We start from the raw sequence: 26,834 nt of genomic DNA on the forward strand, positions 1-26,834 counted from the left end.
CTTGTAAGACAGTGGTTGAAAAAAATCCCCCTCTATAGATTGTCCAAGTGCCTCAATACAACAAAGTAATTTTCTGTCCTAGAAGAGCCTCTTGAGCAGCAAATAATCAGTGAGTACCATCAAAAGAAAAAGAAGTGCACTTTATTAATGTTTATAGCCATAATAGAAAAATGGATTTTTAATGAAATGACAGCAAGGAGATTGCTAGACTTCTCAGACTAAAAATATTGTAAGTCTTTCCTTATCTTTGAAGTATACTACAGAACAAGCTTCAAAAAGACATAATCTGAAAAAAAAAAAAGTTGTTTTTAAAAGCTTGCCAAAGGACAAACAGTATTTGCAAAACAGTAACTGTATTCTCTAAAACCTTTTTGCACAAGAACTGGATTTCTTTAGCCAAGGTAACAGTGCAGATAGATTTTTTTTTTAAGTCAGTATGAGGAAAAGCAAATAGGCAAGAAGTAAACCAAAACAATTCTCCTTCTTTCCTGCATCCCTTGCCCCCTCAAAGAAGCAACTTTCTAGATGCTTGTTTCCTAGAAAGATGCAAGCACAGAGTATTGGTGCCAGGCCTGTGGAAGGATTCTGATTGTATGGGGATGTAATACAGCTGTGAACTGGCTGTTGAAACTGTTATTGCAAACAGAGATTCCCTTCCCTAGGCAGCATGTAACAAAATTTCAGCCCACAATTCTTTAGTACAGATAAAAATTTATTAAATAAGGAACTGAAAGTAGGATTTTACAGGCACAAGCTTCACTGGTAACTGTTTTGGGGGACTGATAACACTGAGTATCATATGTATAGAGGAAAGAGATGTTCAGTTTTGTTGACATCCTGAAGAGAAGCTGTATCAGAGCTAAGAGAATACTTTGTCCATTTGCTTAAACAGTGCACTTGAATGACTCGAGACACTGGGGGACAAAGATTTCATGTCTCAGAATGCTTAAGACTGTATACTTAGCTCATATTTTTGAAATTTCAGCTGGGTGGCTTGGGTTCTGATAAGGGGTAGAAGTTCAGAGCATGGCTCTTGCCTGTCTAAGACACTTGCCATAGCATACTGCAGTGGAGAGCAATGAAGGAAGGAAGCATTGCCTTATTGCTTCAGAGTAGGGTTATGACTGAAGAGATCTCAATTCTATTTCTGTCACTTCCACTTAAAACCCTGATTCAGCAAAGCATATCAGGATCTGCTTAATTGAGGACTGACTGAAAAACCTATGTGTGGGAGAAGGCCAGGACAAGGTGTCTGTTGCCCTTAAATGAGAATTTAAATAGGGTATGAAGTTTGCCCAATTTATTTTTCTGAGTACAGATTTACCCTCAGAGCTTCAAACCTCTGCACTCCTCAAATTTCTCTGCATAAAAGAAATTATACCTTATTAAAGTCTTAGTGGCTATAACAGCTCTCTAGATGGAGTGGCTAAAGGAGGGTACAGGATCATTACATTTGCACACAGAGCTTCTGGCCATGTTCTACTTTACAGTTTTACTTTTGTCAGTAGATACCAAAAGAATCCTAAGGGTTAAAAAGCACAAAATGGGACACTTTAACAGCATGGGTATCTTAAATTTTCCTGCTTTCAGAGGCTAGCAGCTGATAAACATGAGCAAGCTAGAAGCTGTTAAGAATACATACCCTGCCCTAAAAGTACCATGGTGGCCTTTGCCAAACATGGAGAAGTCATTGGAAGATCAATCACAGACTGCAACTGTTTTACTACTATTTTCCAGGTTGCAAGAATCCTCCCAGTGAAGCTGAGCCAAAAACGGACAAGCATCATTAGTATTTTTGCAAGAAACTAGAGTTTAGCAACATTCAAAACCAGATACAAGCACTCATAGTTGAATAATTAAAAAATAACTATTCTTTCTGTGGTGGGAACTAGCAAAGTCCCCATTACCTATGCTAGAGGAAGACCTATCAAGTGCCTGAGGCTAATGCCATGTGCAGCAGCCAGCTATCGTTTTGCCTCTGCTTTGGGCTCTGTTCCATTTTAAATATGCAGATCATAATGTGAGTATTTCATCAAACCTGTCTCCATCCTGATCACCTAATTACCATTAGAAAGAATAGCAATGTGTCCCTAAACTATAGATTGATGAGCCATCTGTAAGTGGAAACAAAGAGCAGAAGGAAGCTTAATTGAATCAAATATTTAGAATACATTACTCTATCTTGTAGTTACTCAGAAACTGGCCTTCTCTTCAGGCTTCTGTCCTGCACATCTGGAATTCATCACTGCTGACTGCATTTGATCCTTCAACCTTACTATGAAATGACTGCTGATAATATATAATCATGGTTTAATTCAAGTGGCGAATCACCTATGGGAATTCGTGGGGCAATGAGAATTTAGACTTCCATTAGCTGATGAGAATGGGCACCCAATATCGCAACGCCAAGTCTTTGTCTCTCTCTAATGGAGACTCGAGGTATGGAAGCTCTTGGGTCTGCTGGGTCTGCTCACCCGTCTCAGGCAATACACCTGCCTGAGCTACTGCTCCACTGTAGAGGCTCAGGATTTTCTGCCCCAGGAGAAGAGCTGACCCAGGGGCACAGCTGTTGCCCAAACCCTCCCATCCCAGCTGTTCCTGCAACACCAACATCTCTTCTGCTTGCAAGAGAGGATCCCAGCCAACACAGATGACAAATGTAAAGCTGGGACTTGCTTAGAAGCAAATGGGGCTGAAGGATGGTCATTAAACAGAAAAGAATGAGAATAACAATGAAAAAAAGAATTCCCCCTAGTGTGGTAACTCCCAGAAGCCAACATGAGCATTAAAGCATGTAATCCTAGCTGCTGGTTAGGTATCTGAGTCCCTGCTCCAAAGACACACATTCAAAATTGTATGGTATGATATTTATGTGGGTGACAGGGAAGGGAACTGAAGACTTTTAAGAGTAGGCTTTGCATCTCAACTAGCTAATTAAATGAGCAGGACTGAAACTAAATGTGCAGAAATCTAGAGAGAAGGCCACCCCAAAAAAACCTGCTCATTGTCCAAGGGTAGACCCAGGGCTGAAGGCTCGGTTCTGCATTTTCAATGCTGCAGCTTTTAATCCTGCTGGGACATTGGGGGATGATGCAGGGAGTATCTTTAGTCTCTCATGTTACTAAAGAAAGCAATGGCCTAAAGAAAAACTGGGCTACTGAGTGTAACATAACTTTCAGGTATTTACTGAACCTCTAAAACCACTGTCAGTCCTTCTTTTAACAAACTCAAGTGTTTTTAATCTATTTGAATTCAGTGACAGCACTTTCTGTGAATTGCTGCTCATGGAAGACAATTAGCAAACTTGTGACAAAGCCCTCAGGATACAGAAAAAGGAACATGAATATAAACTTCATCCCAGCTCCTTCCTTTGAGGCATGAGGAGTTCCCAGAAACCTCTGCAGCTCAGACCTGAGGGATATGCCATATCTCAAGTACTGCAATCTTGATACTGGAATGGCAACAGCAGCAAGTGCCATAACTGGCTTGTTTTTGATGATGTAGTAGCACAGAGTTGGCTGCATCCCTGCTTATGTTCTGTTTATCACTTGAAGAAATCAATCCTAAATGGTCACAAAAGCTAAGAGATCACTACTATTTTAAGAGATTTTTCTCCTTGTGTACTGGGTTGGGCTGGAGGAGAGTTGATTTTTTTCATAGCAGCTAGTACAGGGCTATTTTTTGGGTTTGTGCTGGAAACTGTATTGATGTTCCACTCACTCCACTGCACCAAGGAACAGGCTGGGGATGCATGAAAAATTGGGAGGAGGGAGAGCCAGGCCAGCTGACCCAAACTGACCAAGGAACATGACATCATGCTCAGCATATAAAATGGGAGGAAGAAGGAGGAAAGGGAGGCATTCAGAGTGATGGTATTTGTCTTCCCAAGTTCTGTGGGATGGAGTCCTGCTTTCCTGGGGATGGCTTTCCTGCCTGCAGGTGGGAAGTGGTAGATGATGTTTTTACAGCTTCTGCTTTGTTTGTTAAACTGTCTTTATCTCAGTTTACAAGTTTTCTCACTTTTACCCTTCCAGTTCTCTCCCCCGTTGCACCAGAGGTACTGAGGAAGCAGCTGTGTGGGGCTTAGTTGCTAGCTGGAGTTAACCACAACATCCTACTAGCTGAGATTAATGCAGCTCAGCTTGGTTTTATCCACCCCATCTACTGAAAGTGCACAGGTCTCCTCCATTGTGTCACTACCTTGAGGAAGGCCACCATGCTGAGTGGCTCCATCCCTTCTTCCAAAGGACAGCCAGACCAACACAGTAGAATAACCTAATGCACCCCACACACAAACCATCTGGGCCCATTTCTGCGTGATTTGCAGCACATTTGATTTTAATGCTCATTCCATTTTAATGGGAGAGGCAGCACTATCATGGCCTTCCCAGAATGAAAATGTGGGAATCACAAATAGAACAAGAAGCATCTTTTGGGAAGGGATTGCTGATGACATCTCAAACAAGTATTGAGCGAGAGAAGACAAAGCTGCTTTTTCCTTTTGTGCGCACCTAAGAGCTGCAAATGAGCATTTCCTGCCACAGTGAGCACTGAAGTTTCTTCAGAGAAGCTTAAAGAAATTCTTTTGTTTCCTAACTCATCACTTGCTCTGCTCTCTGGTCTGCTAAGCCTTTTCCCAGGGCGATGGCATTTCTCTGCTGCTGCATATTGTGCCAGTGATCTGCACTAGATGAAAAGGCTCTGCACAAGTATAAAGCATTACCTCTCCATAATTCTAATCACACAAAATTGGCCTCATGCATTTGCAGCTACTCATGGTTTCTAAGTCACCTGTTTTATAATAATTTCTGAAGCAATGTTTTGAAAAAGGAAATTAACAAACATAAAACCTGCAAAAGAGGGAAATGAATGGGAGATTTCAGACAAGTTATTTATCTTCCTTTTTGGCCCAGTGTAATACTGTAAGGATAAGCACATAACTAGCTGCTTTAATATTTACTCTGATTATAAGAAAAATAAACATTGATGATAAGTCACTGCTTTCCAGGATTAGATTTCATATTTTAGAGACTGCTTTAAATTAATGCAGAAGCAAACATTATCTTTTCTTCTTATTCATATATTTCCCTAATGAGTTCCAAGCAAATTGTGCCTACTTATATTTTATGAATTTAAATAATTAAAACATTTTATGGAGGCAACTAAAATTCTCCCCAGAGTTAGCAGAAAGATTATTGATTGAACAGATCTCAGGCTATAAGGAAAAAAATATTATTTAGTTTAAAGGCTCATAATTTTATTCCTATTCACCTACTAAAAAACCAAGAGACTGTGCATTTTTTCCAGCAACCTTTTGAGTTATGCTGGGGTAGGGACTTGGGTTATATTGGTGATATGAAAGTAGTAACTTTTTGACATCATGAAATTAGATTTCAGAAGATAGTTAATGAGAAAGTGTTATTGCTGCTGTCACAAGTAAATGCAATACCTAAATACTGCACGCCCACACAACACCATAGCATTCATTACCCAAGAAAAAGCCCTACTGTACATTCACAACACCAAGAATTTTAATCAAATCCACAAATACAAAACATCAACAGAAGAAATCCGCTCTCAGAGAGGACTGGTTCACAGGATACCCAGGCTGTCATGTCATGTGGCATGGCCAGAAACGTCCGTAGGGTTATGGCCCAGATGTCACTGTCCTGTAGTGCAACAGCCAAACACCCAGCAACAGAAAAGGGGGATTCTTCCAGCATGAAAAGAAAAGCAAACAAGCCACTAAAAAAAAAAAAAAAAAACAAACAAAAGAAAAAAACCAAAAAAAACCAACAACCAAATCTAAAAGAGACAAATGCATTTTAAAACAGGTGCCTTCATCAGCTTCCATCCAGCTACCAATGTATCCTCAGCTTTCTGGGCACATCAGCAGAGTTTTGGCATGTCATTTCTAGTGTCACCTTCAACATCCTCCAGCCATCTAAATGTCAGCTGCGTAAAATGCTCTTCCAAGACATTTAATCCATCTTTTCTACATAGTGTAATGAGTGGGGTCATTCCAAAACAGAAAGCCACAGTTAACTGTGCAACTACTGTGCCATCATGCATTATATCAAAGAGATTAACACAACCTGAAAGAAAAAGCAGAGCCCTCCATGGTTTCCTTTAAGCAGCAGAGCTAGATTATGTTCCAGTGAACCTCAAAGACATCCCCAGTGAAAAGAAGCATTAATTGACTATCAAAGTACAATTACAAAACAACACACACTAGGTCAAAGTCCTGACAAAATTATTCCTGCACAAAAATCTGGAGTTTCTCCACAGATGTTTAGAGCCAGCCTCCATATCACCGCCTCTGTGTCTTCCCCCAGCTATTGTGTATTTTAGGCACAGTCATTTCTTGGGAGCTATTCCCACCAACAGGCAGTAGTCCCTCTCCTCAGGTCAGGAGGACCATCAAGACCCCATAAGGTGTCCTGCAGAACATCTGTGCCACAGTACCAAAGCTGAGCTCCCTTTGCCCATATGAAGGACTGCTGCATGGGATCAGACCGTCCTCACTGAGATTGATCCAAGATGTCACTGAAGACTAACTCAAAGGAGGCAAAAGCACAGACACATTTAATCAACACCCACAGATCCAGCACCTAAATTCCTTCTGTCATTACAGAAGGTGTCTCAGGTGCCATCAAGCCCATCTCACACCCTTCTCTCATGCAGCTTTGGTTACTTTGATGGCTGTTACCAAGTTTTCCTTTCTTGATTTTCAATGTTGTCACTCACCATATATTGAGTCACCCTTTAACTTAAGCTTAAGTTCAAGTGTATATTTAAACTTCCAGACACAGACTATGGTAAACTCTTAATGAATACTTTAGATGTAAAGATAGGATCTGTCTGCCTGATGACCTAAGGAACCATTTATGGTCATCTCTAGATAAACTACATGATTAAGGCTGCAAAGCTAAGCACTGACTATGTTGCAAAAGACTAATCAAATTTGCACAAGCAATCAATTTTCACAGCCCCTACTACATGTAAGCATTATAATATAGATTTTAAATTTATGATCAAACATTTCTGCATTCAACCTTTGATGTGGTCCTTCCTGACCTTATTGGGTTTCATATCACTTTTTTTACCTTCAGCCTAATAAATTGAGAACCTATAAACAGGAAAATAGCTGGCTTTTGGCAGTCTGTGCCAATGGAAGATTCCTAGGTCTCAGAAGGGCCAAGCAGCTTTGTGCTGTGGTCACAATTCTCTAGCAGAAGAAGTAGACTAAATCAAGGAATCACCTGCACAAGTTACAACTGCCTTTTCCAAGTTTAAGTATCTTAACTTTCTGCTTTAGGTTTATGTGGAGAGATGGAATGTAAGAAAATAGAGTAGAAGGTAATCTTATCCCCCAATGAGTCGCAACTGAACCAATTACTAAAGATTAGAAACAGGCCCAGATCTTAACAAGCCGTACCAATAAGAGTATGTATCCAATAAGCATGTATCCAATAAGAGTAAGTGCTAAAAAAGAGTGAGCTGGTTGAAGAGAGAGCTGCAATTTGTTGGTTGTGCTGCGAAGAGAGCTGGCATTTGTTGGCTGTGAAGAAGAGGAGTCAGATGACTGCTGCAAGGACCAGGGACAGGCAGCACATAGAGGAGCTGTGTTGTGAAGGAACTTCAAGGAGTTCAAGGAGGTATGAGGCCCTGGAGATATGAAATCCCTTGCACTATAATGACGCTAGAATTCGTGCTAAGACAACAGGTTTATCTTCATAAAAGAAAATTGGAATGTGACACCTACAGCAACACAATCATTTCAGCTAACTCCCTGTACTTAAAGGCTGTAAGTCAAAGGAAAGAAAAACTGAGAAGTAACAACAGGTTTTCCCTAGTTGTTCTGTAAAGTATTAAACTTAGAGCCTTTCTTCTTCTGGAAAGTTCCCATTTTGAATGCTTTTCTGCTCCTCAGCTGTTTTCTGCAGGCTGAAGTCTTTGTGCCTGTAACCCTGCCCTCAGGTACCCACCAGCTGCTGTGCAGGCAGCTCACTCAGCCCATGGGCCAAGGCAGGCCTGCACCCATTCGCATCCGAGGACAGCACGGCCTCACTCTGCGGTGTGGCCGCTGGGTGCCGCAGATCACCAGACTGGGCACATGTGACACACCATGTTTTTAATTCAGGAAATCCCAGACAGAAACATGAGGGCAATCCCATTTCATCAACAAGAAACACAATCAGCTTAACACAAAAGGTGTGTAAGGCAGTAGGCTCATGCTTTCTACCAGCCCTGCTCTCTCGTCACCAGTGGCTTATGTTTTGTCAAAACCAGAAAGGAGCAAAGGACAACCACCTCACATGCACTCCTCTGGCACTGGGGTGGGCTGTGAGTTAGGAAAAGCTGTGCCCAGGAGAAGCTGCTACTAATGACTGTGCTGGGACTCCGTGTACATCTCTGTTACAGCTGCCCACACAGAAAAAAAAATGTTAGGAAATGTTAGGAAATGTGACTCCGAGACAGATTGTTTTGAAAAAGACAAGGTGTTTTAGTTAGCCTCTCTGCCAAGGCAACACAGCCTATCAAAACTGCTACATCAGTGCTCACCCATGAACTCACCTTACCATGAGCATGATAAAACTAAACTAGGGGAGCTTCAAGCTATTTAAGTTAACTTCAAACAATTTCAACACAAGCTCACATACTCTAAATGCAGAGAGGACCTGTGCTACAAAACATTAAAACTCTTCTAAAAGCCAACCAGTCTTGCACCAGGCTGAATGTTGCAGCAAATTTCCTAAGGTACTTCAAAAGACTAATACAAAAGTAAAATATTTTCTCAAACACAGTGGAAGAAGATCAGCTTTCTAGGACTGCAATATTAGCCTACATCCACAGTAAATTACAGCACCATGAAGACTATTTGTGAATTGCAGTTCTCTTAAAAACATTTCATAAAACATTGATTCCTGAAACACACACACTTACCTAGTGGAATGTCTTGTCAAAGCTGGTTCTGTTCAGCCCAACAAACGAACCTCTCAGGTATGACTGCAAGACCTGCTACACACTCCATCACAATGGGCAGGCTTCTGTCAGGGCTAAGGGACACACAGTGCATGCCACCACCAAGAGAAAGCAAAAATACTCCCTACCCTACTCCCCAGAGCACATGCTGACAATCAGAGAAATGAAAACAGCTGTAAATTTGGCCTGGGGCCAGGCTCAGCCCCAGGGCAGCTGGCAATACACCCATTTCTCTGACTCCCCAGGAGCTGAGGTGTTCAACACAACTGGCAAAGAGGTGCTCTGCTTAGAAGGGAAAAAAAGCCCCAAAGACCAACAAGGGTCCCCAAAGGAAGCAAGGTGAGGCAACAGCCAGTAAGAGGCCATGGGAAGCCTGGGACAGCAGCATCATGGATGCACTAGTCTTCTGGTTTTGTCCAGGAAAGACAAATTTTATATGTTCATGAACAAAACAGCCCAAACAAAAATTGTGTCTGCTCCCCATCCTCATCTGAAATATTCTGCACAGCAGCTTTCTAACAGCTCCTCTGTTGCCTGGGAGAAGAGGCTGACCCCAGCCTGGCTACACCCTCCTTTCAAGTAGTTGTAGATAGTGATATGGTCACCTCTGAGCCTCCTTTTCTCCAGACTAAACAACCCCAGCTCCCTCAGCTGCTCCTCATAGGACTTACCCTGTAGACCTTTCACCAGCTCTGCTGCCCTTCTCTGGACGTGCTCCAGCATCTCAATGTTCTTCCTGAACTGAGGGGCCCAAAACTCGATGCAGTGCTCAAGGTGTGGCCTCACCAGTGCCCAGAAGGACAATTGCTTCCCTAATTCTTCTCATCACATAATTTCTCATACAAGCCTGGATGCCATTGGCATTCTTGGCCACCTGGGCACACTGCTGGCCACATTCCATGCTGGCCCTTATCAGACTTGCTGGGCTCTCTTCCCTGTCCCCATGCTCCAGTGAGTTGATTGACAAAATCAATTGCAATTACATTCAATTGCAATTAAATAAATTGCAATTAATAAATTACCATTAATTCTGATATTCTGATGGGAGAAAAGTTTGTGAGCAACCCACACTGCAGCAGTGTGAGGTCCCTGGGCTACGGCCTCATGCCCGCACTTCTAACGGGTCCCGTGGCCACCACAGCATTGGTCCAGCCCCACCACACTGCCTGATGCTACCAGGCATGGGAATATCACCAGTCAGCAACACTTCAAATCCTTCCCCTTTGCCTGCTGGGTTTTGGCAGCTGGTGTGCCCTGTCCTCCTGCCAGCAAGTGTTTCTTATAGCCAAGGGTGGCCAGAACATCTCTTTGGAAATCAAGCCATTTGGGGATTTCTTCTCGAAAAGTACAGTTACGTCAGGGGCTGACCAGCAGCCGGGAAGACAACTTGTTGCGTTAATGAATTGCGTTTAGTGGAGTGGAGGGTCCCAGAGGTGGAGGCTCCCAGGAGCCAGCTGCCGCAGGCCGTGAGAACAGCGCTGCCTGCTCCCTCAGAGCCGACGGGCGCTGCCCGGGCCTCAGCCGCAGGGATAGAGCACCCCGAGTTCCGGCGTACGCGGGGCCTTTCCTCCTCTAATTCTATTTCTTCGTCTCAGAATGAGCTCGGGCTCGCTGCCGTCATCATTTCCCACTGCCTCCCTCGGTCGGTGGGCTGGGGACGGGGCCCGCAGCAGCGGCTCCTCCTGGGGGCGTAGCGGCGGCGTGAGGGGGCACGCGCGGCCGCCAGGTGGCGCGCGCAGCCCGCGGCGGACGCGGGGCGGGCGCTCGCGCCCCCGATGGCGATGGTGGCAGCGGCCCCGGCCGGCCCCGGGCGATCGTCCCCATCCATCATGGCCAGAGCCGTGGCACGGACTGCCGTGGATCACGAGGAACCAATCAGCTGGACACAAAGCTCCTTCGGAAGCTGCCGGGAAAATATCCCGGACCGTGCAGGAGAACTCAAACACACCCCTCCCCACGCCGCAGCCAAACCCCAACCACAGCACAGCGAAATTTAACATTTCTTAAACGAAGGAGCCGCGTGTGCGTAAGAAAGAGTAATTTAAAAGTGTATTTTTAATAATGCCAACACAGACCGCTAAGAATCCGAGGGCAAAGCTCACTGATTCCTTGTGGGCACCCACCCCAGCTCTCCCCTCCGTGCCGGCTCTCAAGCGGAGTTCGGGTAACTCAGGCTGAAGCGGTGAAGCACAGGTAGAGACAAGGGACATTTCTGTAATGGCCATTTAGTGTTTTAATGCTCACAGGAACAGGCAAAATTAAAAAATAAAATTTAAAAAAAAAGGTGAGTGTTAAGAATGCCAAACCCTTAAACAGCATCATTGCTTCAGCATTAGGATCTTCTCCCAGGGATCCAGGCCATATATCCCACAAAAAACCCACAAAACATTTCTGATATTTGCACTAATGTTAGCCAGCAAGTGAACTGCAAGTTCTGCTGTGGTATTCAGCTCAGCAGAAAATAATTTAAAAAAATCTGAAGTAAAGGTCAAATATTTGAAGCTGAAACAAACCAGGCTTGCCATCTTTAAAGGTCTGTCAGCACTTTTCCTAACATCAGCAGATACACGAGGGTAGATATGAACCAAATCTCAGTATTCAACACCTCAAATTTTGGCTAATAGCATTTTCATAAGTTTTAATTACATATTCTCAGACATTGCTTTGCAAAAAAAAATAAGTTTTCCTCTTTTAACATGAGAATTTGTATCAAACTTGCAGCTGAAGTAAAAGATGCTGCACATTATGCTCAGAAAAATCCAGCTGTTTATTGCTTCCCATTTGATCCAGCAGCATGTGGAAAGAAGGACCCAAACCACAACTAAAAGGCAGGCCCAGAAACAATAATGAGAAACAAAATACCACTAAATACAATGAATGCAAACTACACTAACGGATATAATCTATGCTTTTATTACTATTTCAGATTGGGAACAGAAACATTCCACTGCAAAGGGAAACTGACAAACACAATAAAACCAGTTACAATAAACCTAGCCTTTTCATGCCACGTAACAACCCAGCCAGCTTTTTCTTTGGGTTTCCCTTCCTGTTAGCTGGTTCCAGGAAGCATTTCTACCTGCCATTAAGACACTACTGCTACAGGCATGAGCCAGTTATATCATTACTGTCTCCCATTATAGAACTGCTCGTCTTTGCTCACTGGTTTGATAAGGAAACAAGGACCTTTGGCAGAAGTAGGGCTGAATCATCCGCGCATGAGCTGTCTCGTTTGCCGCGTTCTACTTCCCCTAGGAGAGCAGCCACCAGGAATTAATTGTGTATTTGTGCCCGGCCGGTTGCAGCAATGAGCCGAACACCAGAACAGGACATTAGAGGGCAGCAAGCACATTCACTGCTGCCTCGCTTTATCCAGCACCAAGGGAAAGGTAAAAACCCATCACACTGCTTGGGGACAAAAGGTTTCCCCTCCCATTACCAAAATAGTTCGAAATTTCCTGCTTTTGAACAACTTCAGCGTGCAAGAGGCAGATTTAGGAATATACCATACCCAGTTGAACCACATGAAGAGTGCAAGGTTAAATGAAGAAATCTGAAGAATTTCTACAGCACAGGAAGAGCATAAACATTCAGGACACTCAGACAGTAACTCGTGAAATCCAGGGCATCATAATTTCATGTGAAAGGATTTTTATTTATGAAAGCGTGATTAAGTCTCCTTGCAATGTACACAGACACCCCCTACTCCAGCTGTACCAGGCAGGAATGCAATGCTACAATTCACACAAACAAGATGCAGAACGATGCTCTGGTCATTGGTTATCTTAAGTGGTGGGGGTTTTTATTCAGAACACCTGAGGAAAGGCTGTCTGGCACTGGAAGTTATCATTAAGGCTTTTTACATATTTTAATAGAATGGAGCTATATAAACTACCAACATTCCTTACCACAGAACTCCAATTACACAAGCTTCTGTAACAGTTGAAAAGTTAGTTTGAAAGCCATTTTCAATAAGCCTTACTTGAGAGATATTAAGAAAAAGACACTGAATTTCCTTTTAATGTTCAAAGTAGTGATTTTTGACAGAGTATTTTAGAAAAACTCACATTTTCACAGTTCTCAACTACTGCAGAGCCCTTTTACTTCTCTGGCTGCCTATCAGCAGTGAAACAACTACAACTACTTAAGGTTTAAAGGTTGAGGGCTAGTTAAGTCATGCACATTTACGAAGAGTAAAATGAATCTGTTCAATGGGTTTTCCATTACTAATTTTTAAGAGTTGAAGAGAAACTCAACCATATGTGCTTTTATTTCACTTACCCATTTTGTGACCTCAGAAAAAAAATATCTGGAGGACCAGGTAGTGAAGAAAAAGGTTATAGTGTTTGCTTCTAAAACTAAAAAAAAAAACCCAAAACCACTACCACCAAAAACAAAAGTCAATTACAGCCCCCTCAAAAGCTGAGAAACATCAGTGTTGCTGGTTTAAGGATAGAACCAAGGCATCATTCATAACCAAAAAACACAATCCATTATTCGTCTGGGTGCTGCAGCTGGACAACATCTGCAGACACACGACGTTTTTTTGGTTTTGGTAGGTTGTTTTGGTTTGTTTTGGGGATGTTTTGGTGGTTTGGTTTTTTAAGCTTTTTTTTTTTTTTTTTTTTTTTTTTGTGGTTTTGCTATCAGAAGCCCAGTCTTTGTGACATACCAAAGATGGTTATACTGAAAAGAAAACGCATACAAAAATTCAATGTCTGTCTGCACAGTTTCTAGCTTTTAAGTGGTCTAGCATATAAAACCACCTCAAACTAAAAATATGCACAACATGCAATAACAACAACAAATTGCACTTTACATGCTTCTTCCATCCTAAATGGTGGAAATGCAACTCAGACAAAGGGCATTTAGTGACAACAGCAGTAAAGGTACCCCACAGCACAAATGCTTTACTATCATGTAAGAAAACTAGTCAAACACACCAGCAAGCCTGCTCAAGAGCCTGAGCTGGAGGCTTAAGCTCTACTCTTGTCTTCTGCGAAGAAGGTAGATCAGCTACTCCGCAGCTAAAGCCTAAACACAGGCAGCTTATAACATTCTTCATGTGAGAATTTCAGTCTGAGGGCAACAACAAAGGATGGAACAAGACCTCGAGCAAATCACTGATACTTTTATGGACATTAATTTTAATCCAGTATCAACTGGTAATACTTTAAAAGCAGAGAAAGCTTCCTCACCATGAGCCAGCCACCTGCACTACAAAGGGAGCTGCTGTCAACCACTGACTGCAAGACTAAGTATCAAGACCCTTCTCAGCTATGGGAGTGTTTTGAGTAGGCTCCAGGCATTCCCCCAAGCTCAGTAAATTCCAACTCTTAAATGCAAGCAGTGCAACTACATGTATTTAACATATTACACATTAAAAGCATTCACAACTAGTTTGACCTTCAGGGATGTTAGGTCCATAGACTAAATATCCCTCATGCTTATATTCTCTCTTATTACTATTCTGGAAAAACATGAGAGTTTTCCCATTATTCTGCAAGTTTCTGGACTTAAAATGGGTATCTGCCAAAATTTATTAGTTAAAGGGAAAGCAAGATCAGATGCATTTTCCTCTGTGTCCATTTAAAATTGTCTTTATTTCAGTCATTTTAAGCAGAAACCTCTCACAGCAGTTGGGATAAGCAGGCTGTTATACCATTACACTGTTACATTCAATTGCAGAGATACATCTCACTTCATACAAATATAAGCAAAAGGTGTGTTTGTGGTGAGGTTTTTCAAGGAACATTTCTTAAATGTCTCAGTGTGCCAAGTACACCGATCTGCACTTTTTGCATCAGAAGGCGAACTAGGAACACAGTACATCTCGCTTGTGAATCACAGGGGGAATAAACCATTGTGTCATGACAAACCTTACCTGACAGAAAAGCACATTCAATTTGCTTGAGGAATCCAACTGTTCAGCTATATTCAGTATTGTCATGGGTGGGGGTCCTTAATTGCATGAAGGTACAGAGCACTACTTCTTGGATTACTTGAAGTTAAAACTTAACTGAGCACTGCCCTCGTATCTGCACTCTTAAAATATATGAGGCACAAGTATGTGTGTGTACTTGTTTTATTCATAATTTGTCTCGGGATACCAAATGTATTCTAGTTCAGGTCATTCAACAAAATTGTTGACCTCATTTCAAAACATCCAGTGATCCATTTTTCATTCAATGGCAATATCGAATGTTAAAAGGAACATAAAAACAAACATGCACACAATTGTACAGTTTTCATAAATGTCTATTTCATTATTTGTGGGTAGCGCATTAAACAGTTAAATACATTTAAATAATGTTTAAGTGACTGCACTAATGCAGAATTTTAACTAGATGGGTAACCAATTTAACTAGAAACCAGCTAACAAGTAACTGTCTAAATACTTCAAATACAGCTCTTGTTCTAGGTCATCCTTCCTGGAAAAAAGCCTGCTGGTCACATTGGAAATACATTTTAAGGCCAAATTCTTCTGATATCCCTTCTCTGCAGCAGTTTCTTCACCTTTTTAAGCCTCCAGTTCCAGGCCAAGACCAAGTTTATGGCCACCAGCATTGATGCTCTTTCCATCTATCAGGGCAGACAGTGTAAGCTTCACACCTGTAAGATTTTTAAGAAGCTTGTTTACAACACAGTAGCTTTCATGCAACTTAACCTCTGTCATCACAAGTCCCAGTTGTAGCTCTCTTTTTATACAATTACTTTGCTCTAAAGATTTTTAGAGGAGAATACATCCATGAAATCTACTGAAACTTAGTCCCATGAAGAAAGCTATATGATTTTTGTAAACAGTTGTAACATCAATATACGAAGTCTCTAACTGTTAAATACGCAAGAACTCGCCTTTCCTGCATTAAGACATGCAAAGGAGGAGGAAATCTGTGCATAGACAGACACTCCTACCTATAAAGGGATGGAATGAAACTAGATTTTTCAAATAAGGAACTAACCAATGGTAATACAGCCTCTTAACAGGTGCTTTCATACTTAAGTGCACCAAGTTAAGGTCTGGAGGGTTTCTTTCCTAAATATGAAGAGCAGGAAGCGTGGGATTTTGACAATTAATCATAATTTGAAGACCTGCTATCATTCAACACAGTATGATTGGACAAAGCAGTGCCAAAAAAGAAGACATGCTTTGCCTAGTCTAAAGCTAAGCTGTCAAACATAATACAGTCCACTCCTGCACAGATCAGTGAGGAATATAATATATTAATATCATTAGATAAAATAGAGTTTGTCTTCCTTAGATAAAGGTTTGAGGTATGATTGAAGCTACTGTAAAATATCTACTTGGCATTCAAAGGAAAAAATATTCTGAAGAAAAAAAATTGCATATAAACATGCAGAGACCTCACTTACTTTTTTTAGGATGCACAGAAGATATATATGTGATATAATTCACATGATAGCTCTTACCTGGCCTCAGGGTCTGGGTATAACCCACTCCAATTAGACTAGAATTGTTCACCTTCGCCTAAAAAAAAAAAAAAAACAAAAAAAACCCACACAAGTGAAATGCTGAAACAGTTTAGTTATTTGTTACCATTTAGCATCTAGAATAACTATGGCAACACTGCTGTTATCAGTTTAACCAAATGTTATCTGTTCTTTCAGTATGCCTGTGTTTCCTGAATTCGCTCCTTCCAGCTATGCCCTCGTCCTTCAACTTACAGCTGAAGCAGTAACATATTTTGAAGCAATAACATATTTAAGAGCAGAAGGAATGTAAGGGCAGGAAGAACTGTTACTGAAACATAGTATCATAGGTGAACTTCACCACTTCCCCTTTTTCAGAAGGCCAGAGACATTTACCACCATCTCCTAAAAATGCCACATCAGAGGACTCCTCCATGTTTATATTACACAGAAATTAGTATCTTGTCAGTCATGCAGCAAACATTGGGTAATATCATCATAAAGAATATGTACAAAATTATTTTTTATCTTACTTTGCATCACTTCCTCAACAAAATGATTCCAACTTTGTAACATACAGAAAACTTTGCTGCTTATCAACTTTTAACTAGTATTGCCAGAGTTTTAAAGAATGTGACAGAGCTCCCCAAAAACTGGTTAAAAAAAATTTTGTAAACTTACAGAACCAGACACAAACGTTTTTTTAATTTGTGTTTTTCTAAATTGCATTTTTCTTTTTTATAAACACATTAGGATCTCCAACATAAGCACATCTGACAGTCAGATTCTATGAGACTTTGCTGTAAGCAACATGACAGAATTTAAATACTGCTTGTTTAATTATAATTGCCTGGACTGTAAAAGTAATTCCTACAAGGCCTCCCAGCCTATTTTGTACTAATAACACAGGGATTCACAGCAACTGAAAATGACACTGTACTTTGCACAACCCTTTAGGTTACAGCCATACTTACTGAAAGAGAAGCAGTGGGATCCAACTTGTATTTAGCTGCAAAGCCAAAGCGAGTGCTGTTGCTACCTGCTGTCCAAGCCAGGTTTATAGCAGTTTCAAGAGACTCACTCACTTTTTGGTAAATTGACCCACCAAATTCGGAACCATCATTGCTGCACAAATTAAGAGAAAAGTTAGTTTCCTATTTGCATAATCCTCTCCTTTTTTCTTCATCCCTTTTTTTTTACTACTTCAGATTTTCATTCAAATAATAATTTTTAAAGTTTGAGTTGTTTCACATTTTTTGAAAAGAGAAGGGGAGATGAACAAAGGCTTCAGGGCAAAATTAAACTACGTAATTCATGGAAATAAAAAGGTATTTTAGAGTGCTACAGCTAATTCTCATGTAAATTGCCAAACAAAGTCCTTGAACAAAATTCTAGATCAAATCCTTACAAAACTGACCAATATGTGTTAATGGTTACAAAATGGGCCTTCTGAGCTTATGATTATTGAATATGTGAAACTCCTAGAGAACTGAATGACCTTTCAAAAATCTGTCACAATGTTTTACATTCGCAAACTGAAATGGAATTCTTACAGCCTGGACTCTAAAGTATTTTATAGTTTTCTCCTATATTTCTCAATTTCCACGAATTCAGAAAGATACAATCCCCATGCTTTCCCTTCAAAAGCAAAACTTACATCTAAACACACTAGAACTCCACCAATTTTATTTATTTGGATTGAAGACATCGTGTTTTTCAGTAAGTCTTGATCAGATTGCTCTGGAGTAAGATCTAAAGGCAGGAAGTCTCAAGAAAGATGTCTTACACTTGTTTACACTGTTTCACACATTCTTAATCCCTGACAAGCAAGAAGATGAACCTCCACAAAAAGCCCAGAAGCAATGCTCTAGTCTTGCTCTAGAAACTACTACAGCATTAATGCAACACTAATTACTACCTCTAACAAATCGACTGCCCTTAAATTGTAATCTGATACAATTCAATATAATGGGATAGCCAGAAAAAACATTATGATCAGTTCTGCATAACTGAAGTACTGCACTTCCAATCTGCACGTACTTCAGTATCTGTACCACATATGCTACAAGTGCTGACCAGTTGCAGGTGTTTACTGTTTTGAAAAAGAGATACAAAGTATCCTTTACATTTATTTTGAGTTTCCTATTGAAAAATGCACTCCATTAATGGCCTTCTAAGCACCTCTTGATATTTCAAGCATTTGTATTTTGACTAGAAGGTAAAGGAAGCCTGCTTCTAGAAAGCTGGAGAAGTTTTCAGTACTTACACATTAGTGTGCAGTTGGAAGTCTCCAGTCTTGTAACCCACAGAGAAATTATTTCTTGTCAATTTTGATTTGGCAGTATCAAAAGTCATCTGATAACCAGCAAGCCAGCCTTCATAACCAAAGACAGCTGAACCATGGACTGCAGGCCCGGCAAAATCAAAGTCAACATCACAGCCCAGGTTTATGCATTCACGTTTATAAGATGACTTAATTTTACCACTTTTCTTTCTGAAACAGGAAAGAGTTATGGTAAGACAAGTATACATGATCTTCCTCAATGACTGGCAAGATTCAAGCCCTAGGACTCTACACAACATATCTAAAAGTCTTGCACATGCATGCCCTGGACCAGGCAAAAGTACCAGCCAGCCCATCCAGAGCACACAGGGCTATGGCAAGCAGGCATTTTCTGATAAATGCAGCAACAGGTTCATGTTTCCTGCAATCTTCCAGTATTTCTATCCCAGAAAATAGTGAAGTTGTGAAATGTGAAATACTAACCCCACAGTGATGTCATGGTAGAGAGCAGAAGCCTAAGCTGGATCAATAGCAAACCACACAAAAAGCTCTGTCAATACCACAGACCAGATCAATGGACCATGGGTGCTCTTACTCCCTACGTAAAGTAATGTTAACAATTCTTACCCCGTGTTTGGTGAGAAAGTTGTATCAAATGTCACCTTCAAGCCTTTGGCGAGCTAATTGAAGGAGGAAAAAGATAAGATAAAGCTATAAATTCAGTTCTTACACAGAGGTAAAACCAATAAAAATTTTCCTAATCTATTACCTGATCTTCAATTGCAATTTCTGTTCCCAGAGTGTTATCTGTGTTCCATTTTTCTGTAAAAGTCAGACCATACTCAGCCCACTTGTATTTGGTCTCCAAGCTTCCATTCACTTTTCCAGTGTCTGTGTTCGATGAACCAGATGTTGTGAATTCCTAAAAAGCACAGAAGATACATATGATCCTAAAAGCATTACACAGTGTTTCCTTCAGCAAGCACTAAGATCTTATTACATGGAAAAAAATTTTAAATCAGTAGACAACTTGCAGGGGAGAAGGGAGACTAGCACGGAAGAATTAATGACTCATGCCACACTGAGGACTCCCCACAATCCCCATCTCAACTGCAGTGTTCCTGCCACTCTTACAAAATGTAAAGGTGGCAAATTATCTCCAAAGTAAGACAGTAGCCACCACAAGGACTCTCCTCTAAAGCAGCAACAAGTTCTTGAAATATAAGGTTCAGTTTGGTACTCCCAGTGAGCAACTTAAAAATCAAACCAAGAGCCAAGAACACTATTAGGCACATATTACAACTCCAGTAAAATTCTTTAAGAATCACACAAGTATTTTGTGATTTAGTGTGTTTCTTACATTTTTCAGTGTGCAACTGTAAAATGTCATAGAAGGGCATCATTTTTCAAACTGGGGGTAGGGTGGGTGGTTTGGTTTTTTGTTTGGGTTGGGGTTTTAACTGTTTTTTAAAGAGTTCTTAGTCTGCCCAATGCACGAGCCTTTTATATTAGCCATAGGCCCACCTCCTACTAACACCTATAAAATTCCTGTTGCCCTGGCACTTTGGTTCAATGACACACAGAAATAACATCTGAAGTGGGAGCTTAGCAAACAGGCTGGGTTTATAGTATGGTATGAACTGACCTGGAATTCTTGAAAGTAACTTAGAAATCAACAGTATCACTCGCATTTCTTTATTAAAGGAAGTAAACACTGATGCCTCTCGCTATTTGGATGCTCACAAAGAACAAAATGAGTAGTTCCTGTGTTCCACTATTCAAAAACTGAAGGTAATTAGAAGTGAAAGCCAGGTTTGCAAATATCTTTTAAAGAACTCTTTCCAGTGAAGTATTATTGCCCTTTTGATTTAGCCCATTATTTCAACTTTTTAAAACATATACATAAACATTTTTATTTCTGTTCTCCTCCATACATAACATTATTTCCAAACAAACTTTCACACTCACCTTCCCCAGAAGGAAACCCAGATTTGAAATTGCAAGTCCTTAGGCACTCTTAGTAAAAGCCCCAAGACCACAAAACAAACATGGTTGAGAATGTTCTTTAATGGTTGATCAAATTTAATCACGTCCAAGACATTTTTCTGTATGATGCTAGTGACACCATACACAGTTGCATAATTCTAGCAGGTCTATTTCTTGGCAAGGGATGGGAACTACACAAATACCTTCATCTTTAACTTCTTGCTTTGTGCTATTCCTACTGCACAGGGTCTGTGTGACTGTAACCACTGGGGTAACAGCTTCAGGAGAAACAAATTATTCTATTATCTTCTTATTTCTGCTTTAAAACATCTGTAGCACATATACGCCAGCAGTTTCTCCTCCTGGGAAGGATGGCTTGTAACTGATACAGGATTCATAACAGAGCTTGGATTTTTCAGAGTTTTACCAGCATAAATGGTAGTCCTCCAAAGAAACAAGCTACAGTAAGAACTACTACCTCTGTAATAGGGCTCTTGCAAACTATGTTTCAGTTAGCATACAGACTTCAAGAAAAAACCGAGCATATAACCAATGAACCTTGTTTCTGACAGTAAGTTACAGTACTCGGGCTCCAGTTATGGGGAGAAAAAAAAAAATCTATCATTATATTTTGCAAAGTCTGCTCTAGAAATAGATAAAAGTTACAGGGGGCACTGCTTGCATGGTAAGACATCTTGCATGGAACACTACTGCAGCGCTTAAGTATCTAGAGGAGCCAAAGATTCAACACGCTTATTCAATGCCACTACTTCATACAAGAACCAAGATGCCAGAATTTTCCACCAAACAGTACCACAAGGTACTTCAGAAATATAACCTGTAAACTATAATTGGTATATTAAAATCCTTTATTTGTTTACCTTCACATGTAAGACCAGGGACAATTAATAAGCCCTTTTATTATAAAAAGATTACTAAATAAGGCAATATTCCTTATACATTCAGAAATTTAAGGGCTTCTGGATTATTTAACACCAGATATTTGTCATTCATATAACCTCTAAAATACTTAACAGCATCTGAAATGTGCCCCTTTTAGCTAAGTATGAGAAAACATAGCTAGAAAAAAAAATATAATGAATAAAAGTTACTTAAACTCACCACTCCACTTGCAGATTTTGTTTTCACATCCAGTTTCACCAACCCAAAGCCTTAATAAACAGAAGTCAAAGTTACATGATTAACCAAGGCCCTGCACATTTTTCAATAAGCTGGTCTTTCAGGCTCAGCAGTGTCCTACATATATACATAAATATGTATAAACAGCTATAGGCTGATTTCAGCATACAGATGCCACACCAGGTAAAGAAGGCCTCTACAAAATAAGGCAGGGAAGTGCCTCTCAGTTCTAAATTAGTATATTTAACTACCAAATGATTCTTCTAAAATACATTTTCTGTCCCTGGAATGGAACAGTTTTTATATAATAGTCAATGCCTTTTAAAGAGCTATCCCAACCCATAAAACACCTCTTTCTGCACCAAGACAAAATATCTCAAAGTAAAAAACTGTAAAAGTAAAGTCACTGGGAAACACATAACCAATGGAACTGTAATATAAGTAAGTTTTGTGAGCGTGTCAATTCACATTGTTATCCAAAAAGGCGAGCAACAGTCTTAGTAAAAATCCCCCACATTTCCAAAGACCAGAAAGAAACCACACTGTGACAAAGAATGATTTAACTATGCAGCTATCTGGTATTAAAGCATTTTAAGATGTGGAAGGATTCTTTATCCCAATAGCCATTCCTCTTTCTAGTCCAAAAAAGGCTACATTAGACTGGTATATAACCCTTTCTATATCAACAAATGTTGTGGCACAGATAGACCAGTAAACAAAGTGCTGCTAAGTTAAACTACACTTGCTGCTGGCATTCTTGCATACTTGTACACCTCTGACATTTATGTGGCTCAAGCAGTAACACTTAACAGCCTTCACATCAAAACAAGCCACAAAAAGTCTTCAACGATCTGTTTTTTGGTGGCAAAGATAAAAAACACAGCATACCTTCCTCCTCCCCAAAAACACTGGCATGTGATCGTTCAATTTTCCATACAGACTTAAAAAGGCAATTCATTGTTGCACGTCAAACACCACTTATAAAAGGTACTATTCTTACCATATCCTTTATTGAAGATATCTCTGGCAGGTTTGCCAAGGTCTACATATGATGGAGGAATTGCCATTGGAGCTGAAAGGTAAAGGGCTAATTAATAATGAACCTTCTGCCACTGCACACGTGAAAAAATGCGACCACAATTCTTTCAAGATAGTCTTTAAGGCAGATTCATCTACATAAAAACATTTAATAGCTATAATTATATATTTAAAATTAATAGATATGATACTACAGTATTCTGTGAAATGCAGATTTTCACTGAAGGTCACTGTGAACATGAGATGTTTTCTTGGCTCATGCAGAGAACAGGCATTGCAGAGAAAAGGCATTACAAGACCATCCAGTACTTAACTTTTCAGGTAGATTTATCCATACATCTTTCATTACCAGAAATTAACTAATAACTCACATTTCCAGAGTTGGCATAGCTACTGCCAAAAACCTGGACACTAGAAATCTAAAAACCTGTAATGCAGACAGCTATTCCCTGAAGTTCCACAAAGTCAAAGTTGACACATGCTTATGAAAACAACCTGAAAGTACCCACAAGGTTTTAGTTTTGAAAATGTAAAGAGAAAGCATATCTGCTCTCCAACATCATTTTTGCTCCATATTTTACATGGAAGACATACAATTTTAAAAAGGAGATCTAATGCCATTAACCAGCAATCAGTCTAATAACATATGAGAGTTTAGGTTTGGGAAGTTGTCCAGTTAGTTTAAAATATCCAAGTAAGAGGAGTGGGGGGTCTGGAAGAAGAGATCTCTTTACAAGTGCCTTTCTCAGACAGGGAGCCCCACTGTTAAAGAACCTGCCACTGCAGATGAGCTATGGCCCAGCTCTGGCCCCATGGACAGACACCAGACTAAGGTCTCAGGCAGGCCCCTATCGCTCTCCTCCCTGGGAACACGCACTCTTATCAGCACTTCCTTCAGAGACTGTTTTCCCATGATTTCAATAGCAAGAGGCTGCTGTTACAAAGGCCCTGTATTTTAAAGTTGTGAAATATAGGAAACAGAGTATATTAATAACTCCCCCCACACTGTGAAAGGGGGGAAAATGAAACTAACTAGACAAGGCCATGAAAAGGCTAAACGCATGCAAACAAAACATCTTATCTTCTCAAACTGATTGGTCACATAGGTTTAGCTGAGAGACTCAGATTAACATAATTGACTTTTTATCTTCCTATTGTGTGGTGGATTGATTTTTTTTTCTTTTAAAGTAAATGAAAAAACTATCTTTAGAACTTGAAAAATAACAATGGCAGTGTTCTCATATGTTAACCTCCAAATCCTAATTATACCTGCCATATATGGCCAAATTGTATGAACTGCTACTAATTAAAAAAACTACTTTAGCAAACAATGGGAAGACAGAAGACTGTTCCTTATTTTTCTACAATTCATAATGCAGATTTCCAGAGTACCCTACTTCAGCTCCCTACTGCCCTAAGGGGATAATTTCAACTTCCCCTAAGAAACAATATTTACACTCAGTTTGACACACATACACACAAATTCGGAAAAACTTATTTAGCAAAGATGTCTAAATTCTACAACCAAGTCACTATATCAAGACGTCTATCACTTGCTCAAGAACCAGTCTGGTTTTCCATGGAGTTAAACGAAACATTTTTTTTTAAAGAGACATTAAAATGGCTGAAAGCATCTGAAGCATAAAGAAGCTTCGCCCAAGTTCAACTCTAGAGAAGAACAGACCCTAATCCCAGTGACAAGCCACTGAACGGTTCCTATTATTTATTCCATAGAAAGAAGCAGCTGATAGACCAATTACAAGGGAGTGTGAGAACTCTTGCTGGTAGAGTTCGCTACAATTCAGCAGTTTAACATCTTACAGAGAAAGTTTAGCTACATGTTTCCTCTAATGAATACATCTCACCTCTAACTAGCATTGCCAGAAAAATAATTATTTCTAGTTTTGGAGTTTTATATCAGCTTTTACCACAGACATGCTTTTACAGTATAAATAAAAAAGCTTAACAGTATAAATAAACAAGTTAATTTTGGATATACTAAATGCCTGATAAACCAGTGTCACCATCAGAATGCTCATTAAATAAAAACAGGGCCATAAAAAAATCAGTCCTGCGTCCTGCAATGTTAGATAGGTGAGCAAATTCTTATAATCACAAGTAATTTTTTTCAACCCTATTTTGAAGCATCTTTCTCTTAAAAACTGCTAATTAGAAGTCACTAAACCATAAGCATCATTTAGCAACTAGAGGTTTGCTGTAAAAACTATAAAATAATCGACTTGAGGTACAGAATATACTTGAGCCAAGTGAGAGCTCCACCCTAATCTTTGTTTCATGCCACCGTGATGAAAAAATTTTAATTAATCTGTTACTCGGGAGACACAATCATGCTTTCTTCTGTGATAAGAAGAAAAAATAAGTCACCCCAAGAACAGAAAAACGTATTAATGTTATTGGAATTACTACACCACAGTTCTCCTTGGAGGCAGTATTTCAAAACTCTCGTGCTCTACAATTAAAAAATGCCACAGGTCTCTATTAGGATTTTTAACACTTTAAGATCTCAAGATATTCAAGATCAAACTATAAAGCATATCAGCCTATAATAGATTTTTTTTAAAAAGTGTACTCACCAATTTTAAAAAAGCAACAACTACACCGAAATTATCCTACTATCCCAATAAACAACAGAAGAATTGAAATTATTTAAAAATTAATTTGTTAAAATACATCGGACACACGATGACCTTCAGGCTTGCACTGATAGGGCAGAGAGCTTAAAAAAAAAGCCACCTCCGTACCCGTGCATTAACCGTCTCTCTATTCACAGATCGGAGGTGGACACGCAAGCCTAATACTGGCCAGGCCAATGTAGAAACTTTAAGGACAAGATCTGAAAATGGACTACGGGCTCAGGAAGCGAGGCGGGGGTAGTAAAGCAGCGCCTCCCGGAGGGGAAGGGCAGCGAGGGGCGAGCGGGAACGCGTCCGCAGCCCGGGCAGGGCCGGGCCGAGCCGAGCGGCGGCTCCAGGCCGGGCGCCAGACGCGCCGCCCGCCCCGCCGCAAGGTGAACCGACCCGCTCGGCGCGGCCATCTTGGGCATCCCGGCCTGACCCGCCCGCCCCGCCGCGCCTCGCGCAACCGAGCCCGGCCGCGGGGACAGCGGCCATAGAGAGTCCCCCGCCCGCCCCGCGAACCCAGGAGCCCTGGGACGAGCCCGCGGCCCCGCAACCCCCGGCCCACGAGGCCCCGGACCCGCTGGCCGCCAGGCGAGCCCCGCCCGCCCCCCCTTGCCCCGCGGGGCCGGTCGCGGCCGAGGCCGGCACCTGATTGTGGCGGGGCGTCGGCGCAGGGGGACTCGAGCTGTTCACGGGCGGGTGCAGTCGTGCGGCACACCGCGCTGCCGCAGCTCTGGCCAGTGGAGGGCGAATTGAAGGAGACACCGATCCGCCCGCCCGCCGCTGCCGGCCCGCAGGACCCCGGTGAGCCCGGGCCGCCCATACTGCCGCCTGCCCCGCCCGCCGCACCACACCACCACCGGCCCTGCGGGAGGCGCCGGCGCCCGCGGCCGAGAGCTCGGCAGCGGCGGGCGGCACCGCAGCCCCGGGCCAAAAGCCGGACGGCGGCGCCGCGGCCCGGCAGGCGCTCGGTTGGGCAGCCCCGGCGGCGGCAGGGGCCTGCGGTAAGGCGGGGCCTGCGAAGGGGCGATGCCGGGCGGGGCTGTAGCACGCAGGGCGGGCGTAGGGGCTGGGGCCGCCTGCGGGGCAGGAGGGGCTCCGCAGCGGCCGCAGCGGCCGCGCCCGGCAACCTTCAGCCCCGGGGCCTGCTGGGCAACGTTCGTCTCTCCTTGGAGACGGGCGGCCGTCAGGTGTACAATACAACAGCATCCACGCGCCGCTGCCCTTCATGGGAAACTACTGGTCACCCTCTCGGGGCCCACCCGCCTCCCGCCCTGGCACACGGCCTGCAGAAGCTCTTCAGCTGCGGGCAGCCGCGGAGAGCCGGGGCC

At 41.6% G+C, this 26,834-nt stretch overlaps 1 protein-coding gene across 1 annotated transcript; it reads right to left on the reverse strand.

Moving 5' to 3' along the window:
* Nucleotides 1-11,875: 11,875 nt before the first annotated feature.
* VDAC2 (voltage dependent anion channel 2) lies at nucleotides 11,876-26,341 on the reverse strand. Its single transcript, XM_084210637.1, has 9 exons — nucleotides 26,152-26,341; nucleotides 22,827-22,898; nucleotides 21,809-21,858; nucleotides 19,470-19,622; nucleotides 19,328-19,380; nucleotides 18,683-18,910; nucleotides 17,391-17,541; nucleotides 16,417-16,474; nucleotides 11,876-15,597 (listed from the first exon to the last, which is right to left on the reverse strand). Exons 1-9 carry the CDS (start codon nucleotides 26,324-26,326, stop codon nucleotides 15,506-15,508), a joined length of 1,032 nt encoding a protein of 343 aa, XP_084066763.1. The 5' UTR covers nucleotides 26,327-26,341; the 3' UTR covers nucleotides 11,876-15,505.
* Nucleotides 26,342-26,834: the final 493 nt, after the last annotated feature.

This window comes from Fringilla coelebs (genome assembly GCF_963513975.1).
Source record: "Fringilla coelebs genome assembly, chromosome: 8".
Classification (NCBI taxonomy): domain Eukaryota; kingdom Metazoa; phylum Chordata; class Aves; order Passeriformes; family Fringillidae; genus Fringilla; species Fringilla coelebs.